The sequence below is a fragment of the Thalassophryne amazonica genome, chromosome 10, assembly GCF_902500255.1.
Source record: "Thalassophryne amazonica chromosome 10, fThaAma1.1, whole genome shotgun sequence".
Taxonomy (NCBI): domain Eukaryota; kingdom Metazoa; phylum Chordata; class Actinopteri; order Batrachoidiformes; family Batrachoididae; genus Thalassophryne; species Thalassophryne amazonica.
Window position 1 is genome coordinate 19429336 of NC_047112.1, and position 24363 is coordinate 19453698.

The following is a 24363-nucleotide window of genomic DNA, read 5'->3' on the forward strand; positions in this document are numbered from 1 at the left end:
TCTGGCTAATTTTCTTAAATCCTCCAAACCGTGACTATCCAGGGTTGGGACCAGGAAGCAGAGTTGTAGTCTTACACACCTCTCTGCAGCTTCTCTCCCCCTGCCATCCCCTCATTACCCCATCCCCGTAGAGACGGTGCCTGCTCCCAGACTACCAATAACCAGCAAAAATCTATTTAAGCATAAAAATTCAAAAAGAAAAAATAATATAGCACCTTCTACTGCACCACAGACTAAAACAGTTAAATGTGGTCTATTAAACATTAGGTCTCTCTCTTCTAAGTCCCTGTTGGTAAATGATATAATAATTGATCAACATATTGATTTATTCTGCCTAACAGAAACCTGGTTACAGCAGGATGAATATGTTAGTTTAAATGAGTCAACACCCCCGAGTCACACTAACTGTCAGAATGCTCGTAGCACGGGCCGGGGCGGTGGATTAGCAGCAATCTTCCATTCCAGCTTATTAATTAATCAAAAACCCAGACAGAGCTTTAATTCATTTGAAAGCTTGTCTCTTAGTCTTGTCCATCCAAATTGGAAGTCCCAAAAAACAGTTTTATTTGTTATTATCTATCGTCCACCTGGTCGTTACTGTGAGTTTCTCTGTGAATTTTCAGACCTTTTGTCTGACTTAGTGCTTAGCTCAGATAAGATAATTATAGTGGGCGATTTTAACATCCACACAGATGCTGAGAATGACAGCCTCAACACTGCATTTAATCTATTATTAGACTCTATTGGCTTTGCTCAAAAAGTAAATGAGTCCACCCACCACTTTAATCATATCTTAGATCTTGTTCTGACTTATGGTATGGAAATAGAAGACTTAACAGTATTCCCTGAAAACTCCCTTCTGTCTGATCATTTTTTAATAACATTTACATTTACTCTGATGGACTACCCAGCAGTAGGGAATAAGTTTCATTACACTAGAAGTCTTTCAGAAAGCGCTGTAACTAGGTTTAAGGATATGATTCCTTCTTTATGTTCTCTAATGCCATATAACAACACAGTGCAGAGTAGCTACCTAAACTCTGTAAGGGAGATAGAGTATCTCGTCAATAGTTTTACATCCTCATTGAAGACAACTTTGGATGCTGTAGCTCCTCTGAAAAAGAGAGCTTTAAATCAGAAGTGTCTGACTCCATGGTATAACTCTCAAACTCGTAGCTTAAAGCAGATAACCCGTAAGTTGGAGAGGAAATGGCGTCTCACTAATTTAGAAGATCTTCACTTAGCCTGGAAAAAGAGTCTGTTGCTCTATAAAAAAGCCCTCCGTAAAGCTAGGACATCTTTCTACTCATCACTAATTGAAGAAAATAAGAACAACCCCAGGTTTCTTTTCAGCACTGTAGCCAGGCTGACAAAGAGTCAGAGCTCTATTGAGCTGAGTATTCCATTATCTTTAACTAGTAATGAGTTCATGACTTTCTTTGCTAACAAAATTTTAACTATTAGAGAAAAAATTACTCATAACCATCCCAAAGACGTATCGTTATCTTTGGCTGCTTTCAGTGATGCCGGTATTTGGTTAGACTCTTTCTCTCCGATTGTTCTGTCTGAGTTATTTTCATTAGTTACTTCATCCAAACCATCAACATGTTTATTAGACCCCATTCCTACCAGGCTGCTCAAGGAAGCCCTACCATTATTTAATGCTTCGATCTTAAATATGATCAATCTATCTTTGTTAGTTGGCTATGTACCACAGGCTTTTAAGGTGGCAGTAATTAAACCATTACTTAAAAAGCCATCACTTGACCCAGCTATCTTAGCTAATTATAGGCCAATCTCCAACCTTCCTTTTCTCTCAAAAATTCTTGAAAGGGTAGTTGTAAAACAGCTAACTGATCATCTGCAGAGGAATGGTCTATTTGAAGAGTTTCAGTCAGGTTTTAGAATTCATCATAGTACAGAAACAGCATTAGTGAAGGTTACAAATGATCTTCTTATGGCCTCGGACAGTGGACTCATCTCTGTGCTTGTTCTGTTAGACCTCAGTGCTGCTTTTGATACTGTTGACCATAAAATTTTATTACAGAGATTAGAGCATGCCATAGGTATTAAAGGCACTGCGCTGCGGTGGTTTGAATCATATTTGTCTAATAGATTACAATTTGTTCATGTAAATGGGGAATCTTCTTCACAGACTAAAGTTAATTATGGAGTTCCACAAGGTTCTGTGCTAGGACCAATTTTATTCACTTTATATATGCTTCCCTTAGGCAGTATTATTAGACGGTATTGCTTAAATTTTCATTGTTACGCAGATGATACCCAGCTTTATCTATCCATGAAGCCAGAGGACACACACCAATTAGCTAAACTGCAGGATTGTCTTACAGACATAAAGACATGGATGACCTCTAATTTCCTGCTTTTAAACTCAGATAAAACTGAAGTTATTGTTCTTGGCCCCACAAATCTTAGAAACATGGTGTCTAACCAGATCCTTACTCTGGATGGCATTACCCTGACCTCTAGTAATACTGTGAGAAATCTTGGAGTCATTTTTGATCAGGATATGTCATTCAAAGCGCATATTAAACAAATATGTAGGACTGCTTTTTTGCATTTACGCAATATCTCTAAAATCAGAAAGGTCTTGTCTCAGAGTGATGCTGAAAAACTAATTCATGCATTTATTTCCTCTAGGCTGGACTATTGTAATTCATTATTATCAGGTTGTCCTAAAAGTTCCCTAAAAAGCCTTCAGTTAATTCAAAATGCTGCAGCTAGAGTGCTGACGGGGACTAGAAGGAGAGAGCATATCTCACCCATATTGGCCTCTCTTCATTGGCTTCCTGTTAATTCTAGAATAGAATTTAAAATTCTTCTTCTTACTTATAAGGTTTTGAATAATCAGGTCCCATCTTATCTTAGGGACCTCATAGTACCATATCACCCCAATAGAGCGCTTCGCTCTCAGACTGCAGGCTTACTTGTAGTTCCTAGGGTTTGTAAGAGTAGAATGGGAGGCAGAGCCTTCAGCTTTCAGGCTCCTCTCCTGTGGAACCAGCTCCCAATTCAGATCAGGGAGACAGACACCCTCTCTACTTTTAAGATTAGGCTTAAAACTTTCCTTTTTGCTAAAGCTTATAGTTAGGGCTGGATCAGGTGACCCTGAACCATCCCTTAGTTATGCTGCTATAGACGTAGACTGCTGGGGGGTTCCCATGATGCACTGTTTCTTTCTCTTTTTGCTCTGTATGCACCACTCTGCATTTAATCATTAGTGATCGATCTCTGCTCCCCTCCACAGCATGTCTTTTTCCTGGTTCTCTCCCTCAGCCCCAACCAGTCCCAGCAGAAGACTGCCCCTCCCTGAGCCTGGTTCTGCTGGAGGTTTCTTCCTGTTAAAAGGGAGTTTTTCCTTCCCACTGTAGCCAAGTGCTTGCTCACAGGGGGTCGTTTTGACCGTTGGGGTTTTACATCATTATTGTATGGCCTTGCCTTACAATATAAAGCGCCTTGGGGCAACTGTTTGTTGTGATTTGGCGCTATATAAAAAAAAAATTGATTGATTGATTGATTGATCAATCAGCCTGATGTGGTTAAAGCAGCTGTAAATGCTGCATGCACACCATAAAAAACACATCCAGGTTTTTAAAAATGCTCATGACCTGCCGGAAAAAAAAACAAAAAAAAAAAACGCTCTTTTTAAACTGAGGAAATAACAGTGGGTTGCCAACTACTACAGTATTGACCTTGTACAACTACATTATTGAGCTTGCGCTGGTTTTCACACTGTGCTGAAATATACACAGACAAAGACGAGTGAAAACTAAAATTAAACGCTTCAGTTTTTCATACTGTATGCAGCCCTTCAAGCAAAAAAGAAAAATAACTAAATAAATCCCTGCTGAGTTCTTTCATACTGCAGTAGCAGCTGGTGGAGAGCAGTTGTGGATGGAGACAGATGACCAGTGCTGAGCGCGAGGCTGCTGCTGGGCGGCTGTCCTCTGTGAGCAATTTATCTTAAGGCGGGCCACGCTTCAAACGTTGGGTTTACACTGCGGTTTACTAGCCTGGCCCTGATTGGCTCGGCTCTCTGCTGCCTGTCCTGATGAAACATTTCATGTCATGTATTTGTGGGCCAGATGGTGGCTGATGTCTGTCTTCTCTACTTGTGGCGCTGGTTGATAACCACAAGGATCAAAACAGATCTTTGTAGTGCTGAGACTTATTTGGGAAGAGTTTGAGTCTGGTAAACTCGGAGATACTGTATTCATTTTTTTTTTTTTTAAAGCCAGAACACGTGACAGAAGCACATTTAACATAAAACATTTGCTAAAATACACACAGACTCACCTGGCCAGAGCTGCAGCAGGTAGTGCAGGACTTCGATGTGCTTTTTGAAGTGCAGCGCGCTGGCCAGCTCCTCAGAGTCGATGAAGACCCGGTTGGTGTGGCAAGAGGCGTCCTGGCGCTGACTGAGCAGCACTGGGCCGAAACACACCGCCAGGTTCTGACACGTCATCTTGTTGACGTCTTGGTAGGATGCAACCAACTTTAAGTGGTCAAGGAGCTTCCATAGTGTCATCTGATACATGAACAAACAAGAAAAACTTAATTTAAAATTTAAATCAGTGAGATATCAACAACTGAACTACAACTGCAAAAACCACCTTTTTGAAATTGAGATTCAGATTCAGAAAACTTTATTGATCCCAGAGGGCAATTCATTTACAGCATTCCAGAGCAGTTCTCGCATACACACAACATACTACCATCCATTTCAATTACAAGTGGAACTCTGGTGGAACAATAAAAATTATACGACATTTAAAAAACCCAGTCCCCTTAGAGTTCATCAATTTAATAGCAGAAGGCACAAAGGAATTTGAGAAATGATTAGTTTTCTGAGCTGGAACATAAAAACGACGCCCTGAAGGCATCAAGATGAATTCTGGAGTCAAAGGATGGAGCGGCTGAGCCAGGAGACACTTTGCTTTACTCAGCACCTGTTGCTCCCACAGCGACTGCAAGTCTCTCAATTTAACGCCTGTGATTTTAGAACAGGTTTTGACAATGCCCTGCAGTTTGTTTTTGTCCTTCACAGACAGGGACTGAAACCAGCAGATAAAAGAAAACGTCAGTAAACTTTCAAAAAAAGAACAATAAAAATTGGATAAAATAGTTTTACTGACATTAAAATAATAATAATAATAATAACAATAATACATTTTATTTGTAATGCACTTTACATTCCATGGAATCTCAAAGTGCTACAGAGCAGAGACTAAAAACAAACAATGTACAGGGTCAAAAACAATAAAATATATTCATAAAACATAACCACACAATAATATCAAACATTTTAAACATTTTAACATGTTTAACATTTTAAAAGGCCCTTTTAAATAAAAATGTCTTGAGGCCTTTTTTAAATGCCCCCACACTCTGTGGGGCCCTCAGGGTCTCTGGAAGGGCATTCCAGAGCTGTGGGGCCACTACCTGGAAGGCCCTGTCTCCCATGGTGGAGAGCTTGGATCTGGGCTGGTGCAAGCGGTAGGTGGACGTGATGGAGCGGAGGGTTCTCGGGGCGGTGTGTGGCGTGAGGAGTTCACTAAGGTAGGCAGGGGCAGTTCCATGTATGCATTGGTGTGTAAGGAGACAGAGTTTGTACTGAATTCTTTGTTGAATGGGCAGCCAATGAAGGGATCTGAGGACTGGAGTGATGTGGTCATATTTGCGCCTCCTCGTCAGGACCCGGGCAGCACAGTTCTGAATGTGCTGCAGCTTTTGTAGACTTTTGCCGGGGATCCCGATGAGGAGGGCGTTGCAGTAGTCCAATCTGGAGGAGACAAAGGCATGGATCAACTTCTCTGCATCGGATTGGGAGAGGGAGGGGCGGAGTTTTGCGATATTTTTAAGGTGGAGGAAAGAGACCTTGCAGAGGTGACGGATGTGAGAGTCGAATGTGAGATGTGAATCAAATCTGACACCAAGGTTTGTAACGGATGAGGACAGGGAAATGTTATGGACAAAGATTGAGATACTGTTTAAGTTTGAGAAGGGCTGGGTTTGGTGAGGGGTACCAATAAGGATGGCTTCTGTTTTGCTACTGTTCAGTTGAAGAAAGTTGTCAGCCATCCATGCCCTTATCTCCTCCAGGCAACAGTGAAGTGCAGATGGCAGAACTGTGGTGGGAGTGGGGTCCATTTTTATACACAGCTGTGTGTCGTCTGCGTAACAATGAAAAGAAACATTGTGTTTATTGATTATCTGACCGAGTGGGAGCATGTAGATAGTGAAAAGGGTCGGCCCAAGGACCGACCCTTGAGGCACTCCGCAGCTAACTGTATGAGGTGATGATTTGGACTGTCCTAGGGTCACAAACTCTGTCCTGCCCGTGAGGTATGACATGAACCAGTTGAGTGTGGTCCCAGTAAGTCCAACTATAGACTGGAGGTGATGAAGTAGGATGGTGTGGTCCACGGTGTCAAAAGCAGATAATAAATCCAGTAGTAAGAGGAGTGATGGTGAGCCCTGGTCCGCAGTCATAAGTAAGTCGTTCATGACGCGGACCAGGGCTGTCTCTGTACTGTGAGCTGATCGAAAACTGGACTGAAATTTTTCATACACGTTATGGATGTGAAGATGACTGTGGAGTTGGGCTGCTACAACTTTTTCCAGGACTTTGGAAAGAAACGACAGGTTTGAAATGGGTCTGTAGTGGGCCAGGATTTTGGGGTCGAGTGAGGGCTTTTGCAGATGGGGGCAAATGACAGCAGTTTTGAGAGCTGGAGGAACCTGACCGGCATGTAATGACTGGTTAATTATTGCTGTGATTAATGGACTGATGGCTGTAATGTGAGATTTTAATAATGCTGTGGGGAGAGGATCCAGCAAACAGGTGGATGGCCTCATGCTTTTTATGATCCTCTCCACCTCTGTCTGAGTGACGCCTGAAAAGACAGAAAAACTGTTGAGTGGAGTTGAGAGAGTGATGTCAGAGGGAGATGGGGCTGTAACAGGGAGGGCTGACTGGATTGATGCCACTTTATTTGTGAAGAATTCCATAAACCTATTGCACTGATCTGTACTGCTGTCGGCATGTGCATGTATGGGAGATTTGAGCAGAGAATTTATTGCTGAAAATAGCTGCTTGGAGTTTCCAGTGCTGTTTGAGATTTTTAGTGAGAAATATTGGGACCTGGCTATGGCGAGTGATCTGGTGTCTGATTTTTGATGATCGCGGTAGGCCTGTTTGAATACTTGTATGCCACTGGAGGTGTATTTCCGCTCCAGGGCACGGCCAGTGGTTTTCATTCTGCGGAGCTCAGTAGTGTACCAGGGGGCTGACTTGGAAAATGTAACTGTTCTTGTTTTGATTGGTGCATGAGACTCAAGGATACTGTAGAGGCTAGAATTGTAATAGTCAACAGATCCATTAACTGATGTGAACTGTGTGACTAGTGAGATGTCTTGTCTATCCTGGTTAAAAAGGTTGCTGTCTATTGCTTTTATGTTTCTAAAATGGATTTGGCATTTTGTTTTATTGTATGGGCCTGCAGTTCCATGGAGATGCACTTATGGTCTGACATGCCTAAGTCATTTACTTGCAGGTTGGTAATGGAAGCACTGTCTGTAATAACCAGATCCAAGGTGTAACCTTTAGTGTGAGTGGGTACTGTGACGTGTTGTGTGAGATGCAAACAATCCAGGAGTTCAAGGAATTCTGCAGCAGGGCGGTTTGTGGGGGGGTCTATGTGCAAATTGAAGTCTCCCAGTATAAGTGTGTTATAGGTTATTGCACAGTGATGTAAGAAAATCCTGCAATTCATTAATGAATCCAGGGTGTGGTTTTGGAAGGCGATAAATGAGAAGTATTGATATTGTTTCTGTATGTGGTTTGCATTTGAAATGAAGACATTCGAATGTTGTCAGCTCTGGCAGTGGGAGGGGAGTTACAGTTAGATCCTTGTGGTAGATGACAGCAAGACCTCCACCCCGGCCGGTGGTCCGAGCCCTCTCCAGGTAGGTGTATCCTGGAGGACAGGCTTCATTTAAAGCCAAATACAACCCTGGTTTGTGCCAAGTTTCTGTAAGGCACATAATATCAACTTTTTTGTCCAGTATATGATCAAAGATTAGACTGCTTTTATTTGTTAGAGATTGGGTGTTGAAGAGTTCTATATTTATTTTGGAGATTGACTTGGATTTTGGAAAAGTGCGGAGAAGGCGGAAATCCACCCCGCGTTTTCCAGACCTCCAGTGTTGTGGTTTATTGATCCTTGTGTTGGTCGTGCTCTGATGACGCAGCCGGTGACGTGTTGAGTGAGCGCCGCGGAGATGCAGCCGGTGGAGACGAGCTGGTGGACTAATCTCCGAATTTGTGGAATATGGGCGATCTGCGTGCGTGTGGGGGTTGATGGTGGTGCAGTCTGCATTCCCCATCGCTGCCTGGAGCCGCCAGGGGATGATGTGTCGGCCCGGGATGTAGCTGCAGCGAAGCTAGCGTGCGTGGTCTGTCCCAGATAGACACGCCGCTCCTGGGCTTCGATGGCTCCATCCCGCTGATTGCCTCACACGTCCGGGACGCCGTGAGCACCTCAGCGCTCGCAGGGAGGACACAAGGATGGAGGTGAGTTTGATGCAGTGGGGTGTAGGATGAACAAAGTGAGAATACCTGTAAGTTACGGATGTTGCTCCTGTTAGCGGTGGTGTTGACATGATGGCTCTCCTCTGCTGGGCAGCTCAGCGGGCCTGGACACTTGAAGTTGCTTGAGTTGACCCAGAAGCTGGCAATACCATCAACCATTTTGTGCAGAACCGTCGGATCCTGCTCAAGGTCATGGTATTTCTCCTTATCCAACATATAGTCAATAATTTCTTGCCCCACCTGCAGGCGTCGACCGACGTCCTTCTGCAGGACCTGAGCTAGACAGTTCTCCATATTGGCCTCCATTGCACTGGCCTCAGGGAAATCCTGAAAGAGTTCAGCTTCCTCAGAAGGTAAGTTCTTTGCTGCCCTTTTTTTAACAATGCTATCAGTGTTCAGGTCAAACTTCAATTTATCATCAATCTCAGTGCCCAGGTACTTGTAGCTACTGACAATCTCTACATTTTCCCTGCTAATGACACTAACACTGTGAGGTGAAGCACGAAAGATTTTTGAAATTAAAAATATCTCCCTAAAGAGAATATACCTAAAATGTTCTATTTGGTAAAAATAAATAAATAAAATAAAATAAATAAATATATGACAGATGGGATATTCTATATGGGATACAGTCCTTGGGCTTTAATGAGACACAGGGGCTACAATACATAGGATACGATACACAGGAAATGACAGACAATACACGGGCTACAGTGCAAGATATAGAATACAATAGACAGGATACGATAGGACAGAGTATGATGCATGGGGAACAACATGATACACAGGCTGTGACACAATACCTGGGCTACAATCAGATACATGGGCTATGACACACAAGATATGATGTGGTACACAGAAAACTATGGGCTACAATATGACACATAGGAGACAATAGACAGGACACAATACATGGGCTACATTGCAATACATGGCTGATGATCCAATATATAGGATATGAGAGGGTAGAACATGACGCACAGGATACATGGACTATGACATGATACGTAGGCTACAAAAAGATACAGTAAACAAGATATGATACATGGGCTACATCATACAGGATATGATGCGATACACAGGAACCTGTAGACGGAACACGATACACTGGCTATGATACACTGTCTACGATATGATAACTAGAGGAACAGAAAGACAAATTCTTCTTTCTCTCAGTCATTTTTCCACATTTATACGTGGTGCGCAACGTGGCCCTAAATTAAATAGTTTGGATGTTCAGGTTTTGCTCAAATGTTTCTTCAACACTCAGCAGCAAATAAGGATCAAATCCATGAGCCCTTCTGTTAATGTATGACCTTCTCTGTGTCAAGACAGTCAGCATTTACTGTGGAAGTTTTTTTTTTTTGCCTCCAACAATGGCCACACCTTCTCTGGTGCTTCACCCCTGCCTGTGGTGCTGACGCCTGCGCGGACTTCTCATCTTCTTTATATTATTATTGACTGATTTCCTGTTTTCTGTTTCTTCAACTTTGTAAAACCTTGTAATTGTTAGAATGATCCAAGTAGTGGGTCACCCCTTTGAGTCTGGTCTGCTTGAGGTTTCTTCCTCAATATCATCAGAAGGAGTTTTTCCTTACCACTGCCGCCTGTGTGTTTGCTCTAGGGGTTGATAAGGTTAGACCTTACTTGTGTGAAATGCACTGAGGCAGCTGCAGCTTTTGTTGTGATTTGGCGCTACATAAACTAAATCTATTAAATAAAATTTGTTACACCACCAAATACTCTGAAATATTCACACCAGATCCCAATAAAACATATTTTGGATATTAGATGTTAAATCACTAGTGTCATAAATATGATGATACAGACTGAGTCTGGACATTTTGATCATCCAACATATTTCCATCATTTGCCATACACCAAAAATGATGCATATGCGGAAGTGTGATGTCATAAAAGCAACTTGTTGAGCTCTGTGTTGCTAATAACTCCTGTGGCCTTCTACAAAAACCATTGCTGTGAAAATCAGCTGTGAGCAGGAGCGTCTGTCTTACCCGCTCTACATCCGGCAGGTTGTCAAGCAGGCTGATGGCGTGCTCTGAATCAGCCTGATCGTTCTCACAACCCCCTGCTCCAATCCTCAACGGCCTTGCAGCCATGGAGTCCAACACGGCCTCATACAGCTGCTTCGTGATCAGAGGGTACGGCAGCTCACGCAGGTAGTCCTTCAGTACCCCTATAGGAGAAAATAAAACAATAAGAATTAAAAACGTAAGAGGCAGTAACAAGATCCAGAGTTATTTCTTCTCAAAACAGAACAGAGAATTTCATTTCATTGATCAAAAGTAGTGTGAGGTGCCTGATTGTAGTGACACGACAGCAGAAATGGGTGGGGGTGGGTTGGTTTCTGTAAAGATGCTTTCACACCTGTGACTTCAGCCTCCAGTCGTTCAGACAAAAGCTTCAAGAAAACCCAAAAGCCTCGCTGTCTGTCTCCACTAAGCCTGCTGAAATATCACTGAAGTGCCTTTTCATCAACGGCAAATGGGGTGAAAAAAAAACTGAATAAATACTGGAATAAAAAAAGCTTTTGGCAGCGTGACAGGTCTTTGTGGTGAGCGTCTGCTGCCTTTGCTCTGTGCATTAGAGTGGATTTGTTTTCAGAGAAGTCTGCAGGCGCAGCAATCAGAAGTACTGGGGTTGCTCAAAAGGTAACAAAAACATTAATGTTTGGCTTCAAAGAACAACATCGTTATAATGGAAATAAAGCATTAGAAATAATGCACAGCCCACGTGCAAATTAAATGCTGAAAGGCTTAAAGGCAAACCTGACGTCGGCAAAGTTACAATATTGCTGAACTCTCTGCCGTAAGCGGTTCTGCTGTTCGTACAGTACTTACAGAATAATGATGTTTGCTCTGCGGTTTCAAACATCACACTTTATATCAGCCTGAAGTGTCATTTCAAGGCAGACAAGGACATTTCCTGTTCTTACTTTTGATACGTTAGGATCAGAAATCTTGTTTTCTAGGTCGGCAATGGCAATCAGTGTCTCCCAAAACCCAAAATAAAGTCCTTAAATGTCTTGTTTTGCCCACAACCTAATGATGTCAGCTTATTGTCCAACAGAAGTTCAGAAATGACTAAAGAAACCAGAAAATATTCACATTTAAGGAGATGAAATCAGAGAATTCCAATTTTTTCTTAAGTATTCAAAATGTTTAATCGAGGATGAGACAAGGAGATGTAACTGACTTAATAGTCAATCATTTATTCATCAATTATTTGTTGCAGCTATATTTTTTCCTCTGCATCAGTTTGCTGAACTACAGTGCATCCAGAAAGTATTCACAGCGCTTCACATTTTCCAAATTTTATGTTACAGCCTTATTCCAAAATGGATAAAATTAATTTTCCCTCAAAATTCTACATACAATACCACATAATGACAATGTGAAAAAAGTGTGCGATTTTAAGCAAATTTATTAAAAACAAAAAAACTAAGAAATGACATATACAAAAGTATTTTATGTACACGTGACATATGACTATGTTGTGTCTTCAGCATTCACCATGAAGCTCAAAACCAAGCTCAGGTGCATCCTGTTCCCACTGACCATCCTGGAGATGTTTCTACAACTTAACTGGAGTCCACCTGTGGCAAATTCAGTTGATTGGAAATGATTTGGAAAGACACACACCTGTCTACATATAAGGTCCTGCAGTACAGCCAATGCAGGTCAGAGCACAAACCAAGCATGAATTTCCTGTAGACCTCCGAGACAGGATTGTCTCAAGGCACAAATCTGGGGAAGGGTACAGAAGCGATTCTGCTGCTTTGAAGGTCCCAATGAACACAGTAGCCTCCATCATCCATACATGGAAGAAGTTTGGATTCACCACAACTCTTTCTTGAGCTGGCTGCCCATCTAAACTGAGTGATTGGGGGAGAAGGGTCTTAGGGAGGTGACCAAGAACCTGACTCTGTCAGAGCTCCAGCATTCCTCTGTAGACAGAGGAAAACCTCCCAGAAGGACAGCCATCTCTGCAGCAACCCACCAATCAGGCCTGTATGGTAGAGTGGCCAGACAGAAGCCACTCCTTAGTAAAACACACATGACAGTCCACCTGGAGTTTGCCAAAAGGCACCTGAAGGACTCTCAGACCATGAGAAACAAAATTATCTGGTCTGATGAGACAAAGATTGAACTCTTTGGCGTGAAACGCAGATGTCATGTTTGGAGGAAACCAGGCACCATCCCTACAGTGAAGCATGGTGGTGGCAGCATCATGCTGTGGAGATGTTTTTCAGTGGCAGGAACTGGGAGACTCGTCAGGATTGAAGGAAAGATGAATGCAGCAATATACAGAGACATCCTGGATGAAAACCTGCTCCAGAGCGTTCTTGACCTCAGACTGGGGCAACTGTTCGTCTTTCAGCAGGACAATAACCCTAAGCACACAGCAAAGATATCAAAGGAGTGGCTTCAGGACAACTCTGTGAATGTCCTTGAGTGGCCCAGCCAGAGCCCAGACCTGAATCTGACTGAACATCTCTGGAGAGATCTGAAAATGTCTGTGCACCGACACTCCCCGTCTTACCTGACGGAGATTGAGAGGTGTTGCAAAGAGGAATGGACAAAACTGCCCCAAGATAGGTGCACCAAGCTTGTGGCATCATATTCAAGAAGACTTGAGGCTGTAATTGCTGCCAAATGTACATCAACAAAGTATTCAGCAAAGGAGGTGAATAGTTATGTACATGTGATTTTTTAGTTTTTTATTTTTCATAAATTTGCAAAAAACAAAAAAACAAAAAAAAAAAAAAAACACTTTTTCATGTTGTCATTATGGGGTGTTGCGAAAAGAATTTTGAAAGAAAAAAATTAATTTACTCATTCTTGGAAAAAGGCTGCAAGATAAGAAAATGTAGAAAAAGTGAAGCGCTGTGAATACTTTCTAGACGTGCTGTATTATACAACTTTGTGAAAAAAAAGTGTCTGAATAAAAGCCATTACATTTCTTATAGAGGATCCAAGTCAAAATCAGGGTTTAAGAAATTTTAGAAATCACTTAAGAACACTGAAGATGTGTGGCAGTTCATGCTACCACACCACTTCCTGGATTTGCTCCACGTCACAATAAAAGCATTTCAAGGTGATGCAGATGAAACAACAATGCCTTTACTCTGAAATGATTACTGCTGGTGAGGCTATGAGAAATGAGCTAAACTGTGATAGACAATACGGGGCACCGCAATCTGATATCTGACCCTAAGCTTCACCCAAATGATTGACCTCTGGATGACCTTACCAGGGCAATTCTGGAATCCACTTAAGTGTTTACCACATTTTAGCCAAATCTGGTTCTAATTCAAATATCTCAAGCTTTGCCAAAATTATTGCTTTATCAATATCTTCAATACCTTGCAAAAATAAGTTAAGTTGAAAACAAGAAAAATCAGTCAACGTGGACTCAGTACAATATTTATGCCAATTCTATAAAATGTGCAAAAATATAGAAACTATATACATGGTCCTTTAAAAACACAACCCCCCCCCCCCCCCCCCCCCCCCCCCCCCCCCCCCAAAAAAAAAACTAATGCTATAAACTGACATTCCTTTTTCCAGCATCCTTCAGGAAGTGTGTATCTGATCCCTGGCTGGATTCACTTCTGCCCAGAGGAGGTATTTCCTCTTTGCTTCTTGCCTGCTATTTACAGCAAACTATAATAAGACGGCTTATAAATCCAAAGACGTCCCCTTAGAGAACACAGGGTACAACTTCACACGTTCACTTTTTAATCCCGATAAGTCCTCACTCTGCTCTTTAAGAGAGCTGAAGACTTTAAAGTTTCAGGTTCTTCCTAATTGGCATTGTGGGTCCATCACACATTCATCTACGAAGAAATGAACGGACAAACACAAGTTTGAAAATTAACCCAAAATGTCAGTGCCATTGGGTGTTGAAGTGCCCGGCTTTCCTAGACTTTCTCTGTAACATCTTGGCAGGCGTAAGAGTCTATCGATGTCGGATTGCAAGGCGAAAGCAGGAAATATATTTAGAAAGAAAACTCTTGTATAAAGTTGTACATATAATCAGATTTGCCCAAAGTCTTTCCTTTAAAGGGCCATAAATGAATCTGGAAGTAAGGCCACAGGCTAGAAATAAATACTGATGTTGTGTGAATTACACAGCAAATAAATGTATTTTATTCTTTTATTTTTTTAAAAATGTAACATTTTAAGTGTTATATAAAATTCCAAAATAACAAAACACTACTCGTTACTCTGATAAATGGTGATTTATGAATTTACAGAGTGCTTATCAACTGCAATGATGGGTCAAAATAAAGGGAGCGTGAGACAAATGTGGATCTCGAGCTCCAAATTGGGAACCTCTGCTTAAACTCCATCATAAACAAATATTTAAAACACAAACACATTGAAACTATGTGAATGGTTACTATGTGAGAATATTAACTCTACCAAGGTGGTTATGGTTTTTTCACCCAAGTTTTTTTTCCCATAAATACAAGAATATTTTTTATTTTTATTTTAAGTTGGTGATAACTACCTGTTTTAAGAAAGTGGACTTAAGGTTTAAAATGTAAACTGAAGAATCTTTCTGTTTAGTTGCCTCCATTTGGGGCGCTTCATGTTTTAATTTCACTTTTTTATGCATTTCCTAATTTATTTGTTTAATTACTGTGTTTTCAAGACTTGGCATCTCTTACTGTTTTTAACTTTACAAGAAGAGTGCACTCAAAAAGGAACTTTTCCCCTGACGTGAGAAAAGTTCAACTCCCTCATGAAAGCTTATTGCTGAAAAGTGTGTGTTTAAAGGTTTTAAAAGACTGAGCTATTACAATAAAGGCTTTTTAATTATTTAATAGCATGTGTCCTGGAGCTTCTTTTGGATTTGATGTCTAAATGCTTCCCATCCAAAGAGCACCTCAAACAAACTGATTCCAAACATTTTAGGACTTTGTATTTATTGTTTCAAAGCACCCTACAAGCAAATAAATAATTATTTATTTGTCCAGATGTGAAGATAAGGCAGTAACTCAAAAACTACTACATGCATCTTCTGAGTAATGGAGAAGAATAAAAAGTAATCCAGAACTTCTGCTATGTGCTACAAGTTTGCTTGTAGCACATACGTAGGGTCTTAGATGCAAAACTGTTGGACTTTTGAGACATTTAGTATAAAAACCTGAAGCATATTTAACTCTAAAAGATAGAGAACAGCCCATTTTGCACAAACCGACTCCTTTAATGCTGAAAAGTACAAACCGATTTTACATCTTACAACGTAACTAAACTCTCCATGTGCATAGCTGGATGTTAATCTGATGCTTTGATGCTTAATTTTGGGAAGGCACGTGTAATCTCCTATCAGGTATAGTATCATTTGCAAAGCTTTTGATGAAAATTGCTGATTTAAATGCCAGCAGAGTTTTGTTTAGTTTTTGAATTGCTGATCCTTAAAGGCATCTGTTATCGTTCATCAGATTTGGTATCAATCTGGCATGAGTGGAATGTGACAAGGACATGAAAACAAAAAACAAAACAAAACAAAAAAAACTCCCCACAAGACATTTTCTGTCCTGAACATGTCCGCAGTCACAGTGATTTCCTACATAGATTAAACACAGGTGCTCTGTGAACGTCCTCGGGCGCTCAGCTGTCACAGTGCTCGCTGATGTAATAACGACCTGCTTGTTTCGACACCTGGAAGCAAAACAAGACACGACTTTTCATCCTTATCTCTGCAGAGTAAAGTGTTTATCAGCAAGTGAGCAAATAAAATGCTCGAATGTACCACTTGACACTCCACCCCCCCCCCCCCCCCCCCCCCCCCAAAAAGCCTAAATGAAACTTAAGTGCGGAGAACCGTCTGACCTCTACTGCGGTGCCAGACACATCACCCAGACACAGCAGAAGTATCTTATCAAAAAAAGACAACCTAAATGCACCTCACCACATAGTACATGAGTGAACAGTCAAAGGCTTTATATACGTGGGTGTGTGTGTGTGTATGTACGTACGTGTGCTTGTGCACATGCATGGATTTCTTTGCAGTGAGGAGAATGCTGCATTGAGGTCAATTATTAGCCCGCCGTGAGTCAGTGCCCGTGTTTACTTTGTGTCTTATCCTCTGTTCTCTCTCTCACACACTTACACGCACACCTCTCTCACGGGGTATGGGAGGGAACTGGTGCACCTTCTCTCATTTTTCACAGCCAATCTGGTAACAGGAAGCCATGTCTGCTCGTTTACTCTGTTGTGTCTTCTTCTCGTGCAAATCCTCACTTCTCCAACTCCAAGTGCAGCCTTACACAGAACTGCGAGCAACAACGTGGAAATACATGGCACTGAAAAGTGCTTTGTAAATTCCGCTTTCACATCACTTGCGATAACACTGTTACAATTTATTTGTGTCACAAATGTTTTTGTCAAGACAGTTTACAAATATGTTTGTCCACAGCAATAACCTGCCCTAAGATGCTGGGTTATAATATGAATGGTATTATATTGTATATTGAACCTTGAACCCTGTATTGTGCTGAACCGTGAGCTTTATCTTGACTCTCATGCTAGTTTACAATAAAGGTACATCAGCTGACATTCATACTATTATAATATGTTATAATGCATTCATTTTCACTGATGCATTCATAAGAATAAACTAACAGTAATGACCTCATGTTAGCTATTAACTAAGTGAATTAAGCATGAACTAAAGTGTTTAGAAATCATTTATTCCAGGTGTCCATGTTAGTAACTGTATTAAAATATATTTTTATGCTTTATATAATAAGCATGTACATAATGTAGTATGTCCCAAATAATACACTAAACACACTATACACAGATAATTTGACAATTATATAAAATTTCAAATTTCCTGCCTTCCTGTTGAAGCAGCAAGGTGCATGAAAGCACAGACACCAGACCTCAGACTGATAAAAAAAAAAAAAAAAAGGCGTTGTTCGGCCTGGGAATACACTTCATAGGTATGTTGTGGCCGAGTACTCAAATAAGAGAGATGGCCGGCAGAATGACACTCTCCAAACGACCTAAAATGAACGCACACGACAGCTACAAATTGTATCTATATTTGGAGAGCGCATCTTTCTGATGGTTGCTTCAGGGGAGGACCCACGCTTTTCTATGAAATGGGAATAAGCCTGACCTGAAAACGTGTGTTAAAGCCAGTTTACAGGGACTCACTAGCGCCCCCCCCATGGTCCCTGGAAGCAGGTCGAAAACAGACTACTCCCTTTTTTTTGTGGAAACTGCTCCCTGAAAGCATAGGAAGGAGGTCCTATCAAACACACCATCCATCAAATACTTGAGGCACTGTGAAATATGTTTTTGACGCTTTCACCGTGGCGGCACTGTTGATGATCTGTGTGAATAAAAGAGCCTTGTTGCGTATTTAATGAGTGTTAAATTGCTTTTATAACGTGAACCACGGCTGTGCAGAGAAGCAGCAGCCATGAATGTTTGGTCCACGACCACCATAACAACGTGTGCGCACTTATTTGGTGACTCTGGTTTAATTTATCAGATACCAATCAATCAGAAAATGCCATGATTGGGCTGATTCTGATCAGAATGGGACACTGCTATAAATATAACCCAATAAATAATCCAATAGAACTTCCCAGAAGCCACAGAGACAACCTCAGATTGTTTGTGTTTAAATTAACCACACAAACAAAGTTATTCGATATGCTTGCCTCACAACAAGTAGGCCCTGCGTTCAAGCCCACCTGTTCCCTAGATCTGGAGTTGCGTAAAGAATGGCATCTGACATTAAATCTATACCAGATCTGCTGTGGCGAGCGCGAATGAATGTGAGCAGTTGAAAAACAGAAAAAGAGCAAATTCTCATGAAGCAGGTTACAGTCTCAAGATTCAACTGAATAAATCCACAAAGGACAAATTTCAAACACCAAAACACTTGGCAGATTTACAGCAAACAGTGACGTAAAAAACGAGCGAGGAAAAACAAAAACCCTGATTTACAGTTGTTGCAGAGAGTAATTTTACTGATAAAAGCAGCATGTGTGTTTTCTGAATATTTCAATATTCCAAATATACCACCAAACACTACAAGTCACACAATGCAATGGGGCATGGCTCTACCGTTGACCTCTTGTTCAAACAAAGTGAAAGGTCACTCCACTTGTCAGTGCTGCAGTCAACGCCTGGACTGAAGAACAAATGCGTGTTTGTTCTCTGTTCTGCCCCCTCCCGGCTGTTTTGCACTCCCCCACCACACTCTGTGTGTGTGTATGTGTGTGTGTGTGTATGTGTGTGTGTGTGTGTGTGTGTGTGTGGGGGGGGGGGGGGGGGGGTGCTCGTATCCGGTGGCCCGTTAAAGCTCCACACTGTGGTTTATTAAATTTTTCCACTTCTCCAACACCTAAAACGAGCTAAATGCGGCCCCACTGCAGTCTACTGCACTGGTTTCTTGCTGCGTGCAAGTTGATCAGAAACACGCCTGCAGCGAGTTATTGATTCCTGCAGCACAATTTAAGAAATGTTCAGACACCCACACAGGCCTCTGTGTGAGGCGGCTGCCTGCTTCCATACCCGGCCCAGAGTTCAGCTAATCCCCCATGCGTGAGCCAAATACCATCTGTGTTTGTTCAGCAACAAAGGGAGCACTTGTTAATGACTTTCTATGTCTTCACAGGAGTACTGCAGAGGCTTGGGAGGCGCGAAGACATGCATGTATTTTATATTATAATTATAATAATAATAATTTTAATACCCACATCCATTGTGAGAATCACCTCCTAGTCTACAAAAACATGCATTAAACAAACACCCAGTCACAATTAGCCTGTTAGCCTTAGCTTTGACCATTTCTTGGACACACTCCACTTTCCCCCCCATTCATTGGTTGGCCAGGGGTTACCTGCAGGCACATTAGCTGCAAGTGAAAGAGGCAAAGCAATGACTTGCCATTAATTTTCAATCAGAGTGGGCGTTTCACAGCAACAAGAGACGTTGCTATGCCGCCAGCTAGGTGGAGCCAAATCAGAGGAGAAGCCGATTTTATGCAAATACTAAACGACTGCCAATCAGAGTAAAACGGCAGCGTAACATCAACGGGTTGCGCAAACAAAATAAGTCAAGATGGCGGAAAATGCTATGCAACTGCTGTATTATATATTTTGTAAAAGTTAACGAGAAATAAACACTTGTAAATCTAAAAATGTTGCTTTTTTTAAATCAGGTAAATCCAAAGTGATTTACAAGACATGTTCTGGAGATGTTAGCATACTAACTAGCTACACAGGAACGTCACTGTGAAAGATGTTGTAATGAAACAAATCATGTAAACTTGCTAGCCACACTCTGGAAATACAGATCTAGTGAACGCCAGCTGCTTGTCACCCTCACTTGTAGCTAATGTGACTGTAGTGTTAGGCCAAGAACTCTGCGTCCAGAGTCGCCCCATTTAAGCTTCAAACTGCTCTTCAGAAACCGTATGGGTGACATCACAGTGGGTTTGTCCACGATACATACACAATCTGTGTGACATGATCAGCTGATGTGACGGTCTGACTGCACTCAGTAGGTGATTTTTAAACCTATGCTGCAATAGTTTCACAGAAGGCAACCAAAACACATCAGATCTGGTATTTAGTTGCATCTAGACTCATGATTATCACCACTCAAATGGATAAGTGGAAATTTCAAAGCTGAAGCATATTATGATTTTACCAAAATAAACACATAAAAATGTTTTGCTGACACCGTAAACTGTCTAAAGACCTGAAACTCGAGCTCAACTTCACCTGGATCTTACAGAGTCACTCAGGATGGGAATCACAAACTGGTTCCAGTTGAGTACCGGTGTCGCCGACCGAACGGTCCCCCCCAAAAAATCGGTCTGCCCTGCCTTAACTGCGCATGCGTCATCAGCCGTAGTTCACCGATTATCACCTCGTTTCTGCTTAAAACTGCACTCCAGTCATCATCTGTCTCAGTGACGGATATCTGAAGCTGCTGTACAACAATCATTTCCACATAAATTCAGCATTATTTCATCATAAAAGATGGAGGAAGCCATCAGAGTGCCACAGCTATACAAGCTGCTAGCTGTTGCATTCACTGCGTGTCCATCATTTAAGCATCGTTTCTGCTTAAAACTGAAAGATTTAAGAGGTTTTACTTTGTCATCTGATGGTTAATAATCGCATTAATCCATTTGATTGCTTTGGGTGAAGAGACACTTTCTCAGACGGGATGTTGATGCAGTGGAAGCAGGGTGGACCAATTTTTAGGGGGGACTATTCAGTCTGTGTCACTGGTAACAAATTTTTAATCCATCAGACCTCATCAATTCCACCTGTCCAGGGTTGCAACAGCTTAAGTAAAGATAGAATTATTGTCTTTTTTAAATGCCTGATGGAATTAAAGTCCAACATTGCAATAACCATCCATCCATCTTCTATATCCGCTTACTCCAATTAAGGGTCATGGGGGGGGGCTAGCTGGAACCTATCCCAGCAGTCATTACAAAACCAAAAATGAGAAATATATACATAAATAGAATTAGATACAATGAAAAATTATTTAGGGCAGCACGGTGGCTTAGTGGTTGGCACTGTTGCCTTACAGCAAGAAGGTCATGGGATTTGTAGAAGAATTTTTAGGTCCATATTTGAACTGTGATGAACTATCAAGTGTCCTGATCCGAACTGTATGTCCTCTGGTTGAACTAGCAGGTGTTCAACCCAAAAAAAGGGCTCTATTAGTCATTTAGTCTGTCAGGGGCTTTCCAAGGCCTTTTAGGTGCTTTCCCGCAGGCCGCGTGCAGGGGCCTCAGGCCAGCTGCACCTGTGGCTGAGGCCACGTGCGGAGGGGGCCTCAGGCCAGCTGCACCTGTGGCTGAAGGTCTTTTAAAAAAATCAGTTGTAAATCCTTCATGTTTTAATGGGAGCGTTTGTCACATTGAAATAATGGCCTAACACCTGCTTAGGGTTCACTAGAGGACGCTTCCAATAGAAAACCATGTCTTGGGAATGAAATAAATAAAAAAGTCGAAGGAGGAGCGATGCCCGCGGGTCTCCAATAAATAGACGAGCGCGGTTGTCATATTCAGTCTCTCTAGAGGACTCAGTTTGTCTAAGCTTTGTGTCGAAGGCTTAAATAAACTTAAAAACTCTGTGCATTTTATCTTGCTTAAGGCTGAATTATTCTAAAGTGTTGTGTCCTTTTTCTAGCATATCACTTGCAATTAGTTTGTGTTATCTAAAAGACGACATCCTGAGAAGACCAAAAAGACGAGCCGCGACAGAACTTGGCGAGCCAGCTTCAGGAGGGTCCAGGGGCATTCCAGCAGCCTGGGGCAGTCCAGCTCATCCCTCCAGACTGTAAATAACAGTGATCACGACTAAAAGGTAAGCAGAAACCTTTTATAATTTCTGCACGATCTGGAGGAGTGAGTCGGGATTTCCGCCCAAGTTGACAGGTGATATTTTTAATTGCCTCTTACCCAAAAAAACCTGGACTAAGAAAATTGATAAGAGACTAAAAAAGATAAGATTGAAAATTATCAGGCCTTGTAGATAAAATGCTCAGAAGGTGTGTGTGTTCCCGGGAAAAAGAATGTCTGTGTGAGTGAAAGGTCAGGAATGTTCATGAACTCTGGTGCGGAAAGAGTGCGTGGAGAACTAACCTGGATGCTTGGGGAATAATTGGTGTTGAAATTCGTTACTAACGTGCCGGCTGATAGCATGCGCTGTAGGGGTTAATTTAGGGGAGTATACTGACAAATAGATACAAGGTAATACAAGGTTATTTAAAGAATTTAACAGAGACTGAAGTGAAATAAGTGAGAAAAAAGAGTTTAACAGAGAATACGTGCAGAGGAGGCACAAGATAAAAGTGCAAAGTGGCACAGCTGACAGTAAGTAAAAGAGCTCAATAAAGGACGTCATTTTTTAAGAAAAGAGAAAAACTATAAAAAAAAAATAAATGAAGAGTTAGTGCAGAATACATGACAATTAATGAAGCAGAAAATAGTGCAGTAAGGCACCAGATACACGCTTGTGGGGCGTGGGAGAAGAATAAGTAATTAAGTACACAGTAATATGAGTTTTTTATAAGAAAAGAAAAAGAGAATATTTTCAGTGCAAAGGCACATTAAGCTCACGAGGAGCTCAGTAAGTGAAGAAAAAAAGGTAGAAGAAAGTGCAGAAAGGCACAGGATACGCACGCGAGGCGCGGTAAGGCGTAGAAATAAATGAAATATTGTATGCTCAGAAAGGAGCTTGTGAAAATAATATAGTAAGCACAGGATACGCACGCGAGGCGCGGTAAGGCGTAGAAATAAATGAAATATTGTATGCTCAGAAAGGAGCTTGTGAAAATAATATAGTAAGCACAGGATACGCACGCGAGGCGCGGTAAGGCGTAGAAGTAAATGAAATATTGTATGCTCAGAAAGGAGCTGGTGAAAAATAATATATTAAGCACAGGATACGCACGCGAGGCGCGGTAAGGCGTAGAAGTAAATGAAATATTGTACGCTCAAAGAGGGCTTGAAAAAAGTAATATATGAAGTTGCTGACAGCGCCGGAGAAGCTGTCTAATGTGAAGAAGAGATACATGCTTAAACAGAACACATTGGTGTTAAGTGAATAAAAAGGTTGTTTAAAGCCGCGGAGTGAAAAGTGGCAGAAGTCTAGATAGAGATATATAGAAAGTTGTTTTTAATAATTTTTGTGTATAAAGCTGTTGAAAATTGTGTGTGGGAGAGTGGAGAGTAAGCGGGGAGGTGCAAGCAAAGCTGTGAGGGCTTGCAAGCTGGCTGACATACAAGATTAATGTGAAAGAGTACGAGGGGGAGGTATTTAGACCCAACAGGAGGACTTGGGAGGTGCATGACAGGCAGAGAGGAAAGTGTGAAACAGAGACAGTGAAGAAAAAGACAGGAGAAGAGTGCTATGTAAATACAGAGAAGGTAGATATTATTTCAAAGAGAGAAAACTAATAAACAAATATAGCAGAAAAAGACTAGAAGCAGAAAGTTAAAAAAATTAGAAGGAAAATAGAAAGTCGGGAGCAAAGACATTAGGAAGTGTTAGGGTTGTAAGAGGATTAAATAAATAAAATTGGTTATAAATCAAAAGAGATAAAGCTTAGATTATAGTGAAAAAGCTGACAGACTGATCAATGCTTGGGACAGTCATTGATGGGAGACTTAAGTGATGATGAAATAATACTCCCAGAACATTACTTGACTGACGGAGACATCGAAACCCAGGGAATCAGGACACATTTTTGGCTGGAAAGGACCTATTTTGACAGGGTAGGAGCAGAACATTGGCAGGACGAACAAGAGATCAATCAGAAATTATGGCAGATTACTAAGGTAATCAATCTGAAGCAAAAGAAAGAACAATTCCCTCTAATTAATTGGGAGCTGCTGATAAGACGTCTGTGGCATCAGGGTTTAACCCCGTGGCTGGAGCTGCTTTGTGCTGACCCTAATAAAGAACTTAGCATACCATTAAATCATTTAGTAACACTACCAACCGATCCAGGTGAAGAACTGTTTCCTAGGTTGACTCTGACTGTGGTCCCAAGGAAGGTTCGGTGGGAAACAGGTAAATTTTCATATTTAGTTAAAGAAAAAGAAGACGGGCATAGCAGTTGGAAATTTAATCCTTTTAAGGGTTTAAAATACAAAACAGGTGTTACAGCCAGCAAGTTATTGGTCTGGATCAGGACAGCCCCTGAGGGACTACCAGAACA

General features: G+C 41.5%; 1 protein-coding gene across 2 annotated transcripts in view; it reads right to left on the reverse strand.

The window, feature by feature from the left end:
• The window catches only part of syde2 (synapse defective 1, Rho GTPase, homolog 2 (C. elegans)), a 113206-nt gene that overhangs the window by 11692 nt on the left and 77151 nt on the right, over positions 1-24363 (reverse strand). For both annotated transcript variants that reach the window (XM_034179512.1, XM_034179513.1), the window contains exons 6-7: positions 10630-10811; positions 4318-4549 (exon numbers count right to left, since the gene is read on the reverse strand). In XM_034179512.1, the coding sequence (XP_034035403.1) occupies positions 4318-4549; positions 10630-10811 (414 nt within the window). The remainder of the gene's footprint in view (positions 1-4317; positions 4550-10629; positions 10812-24363) is intronic.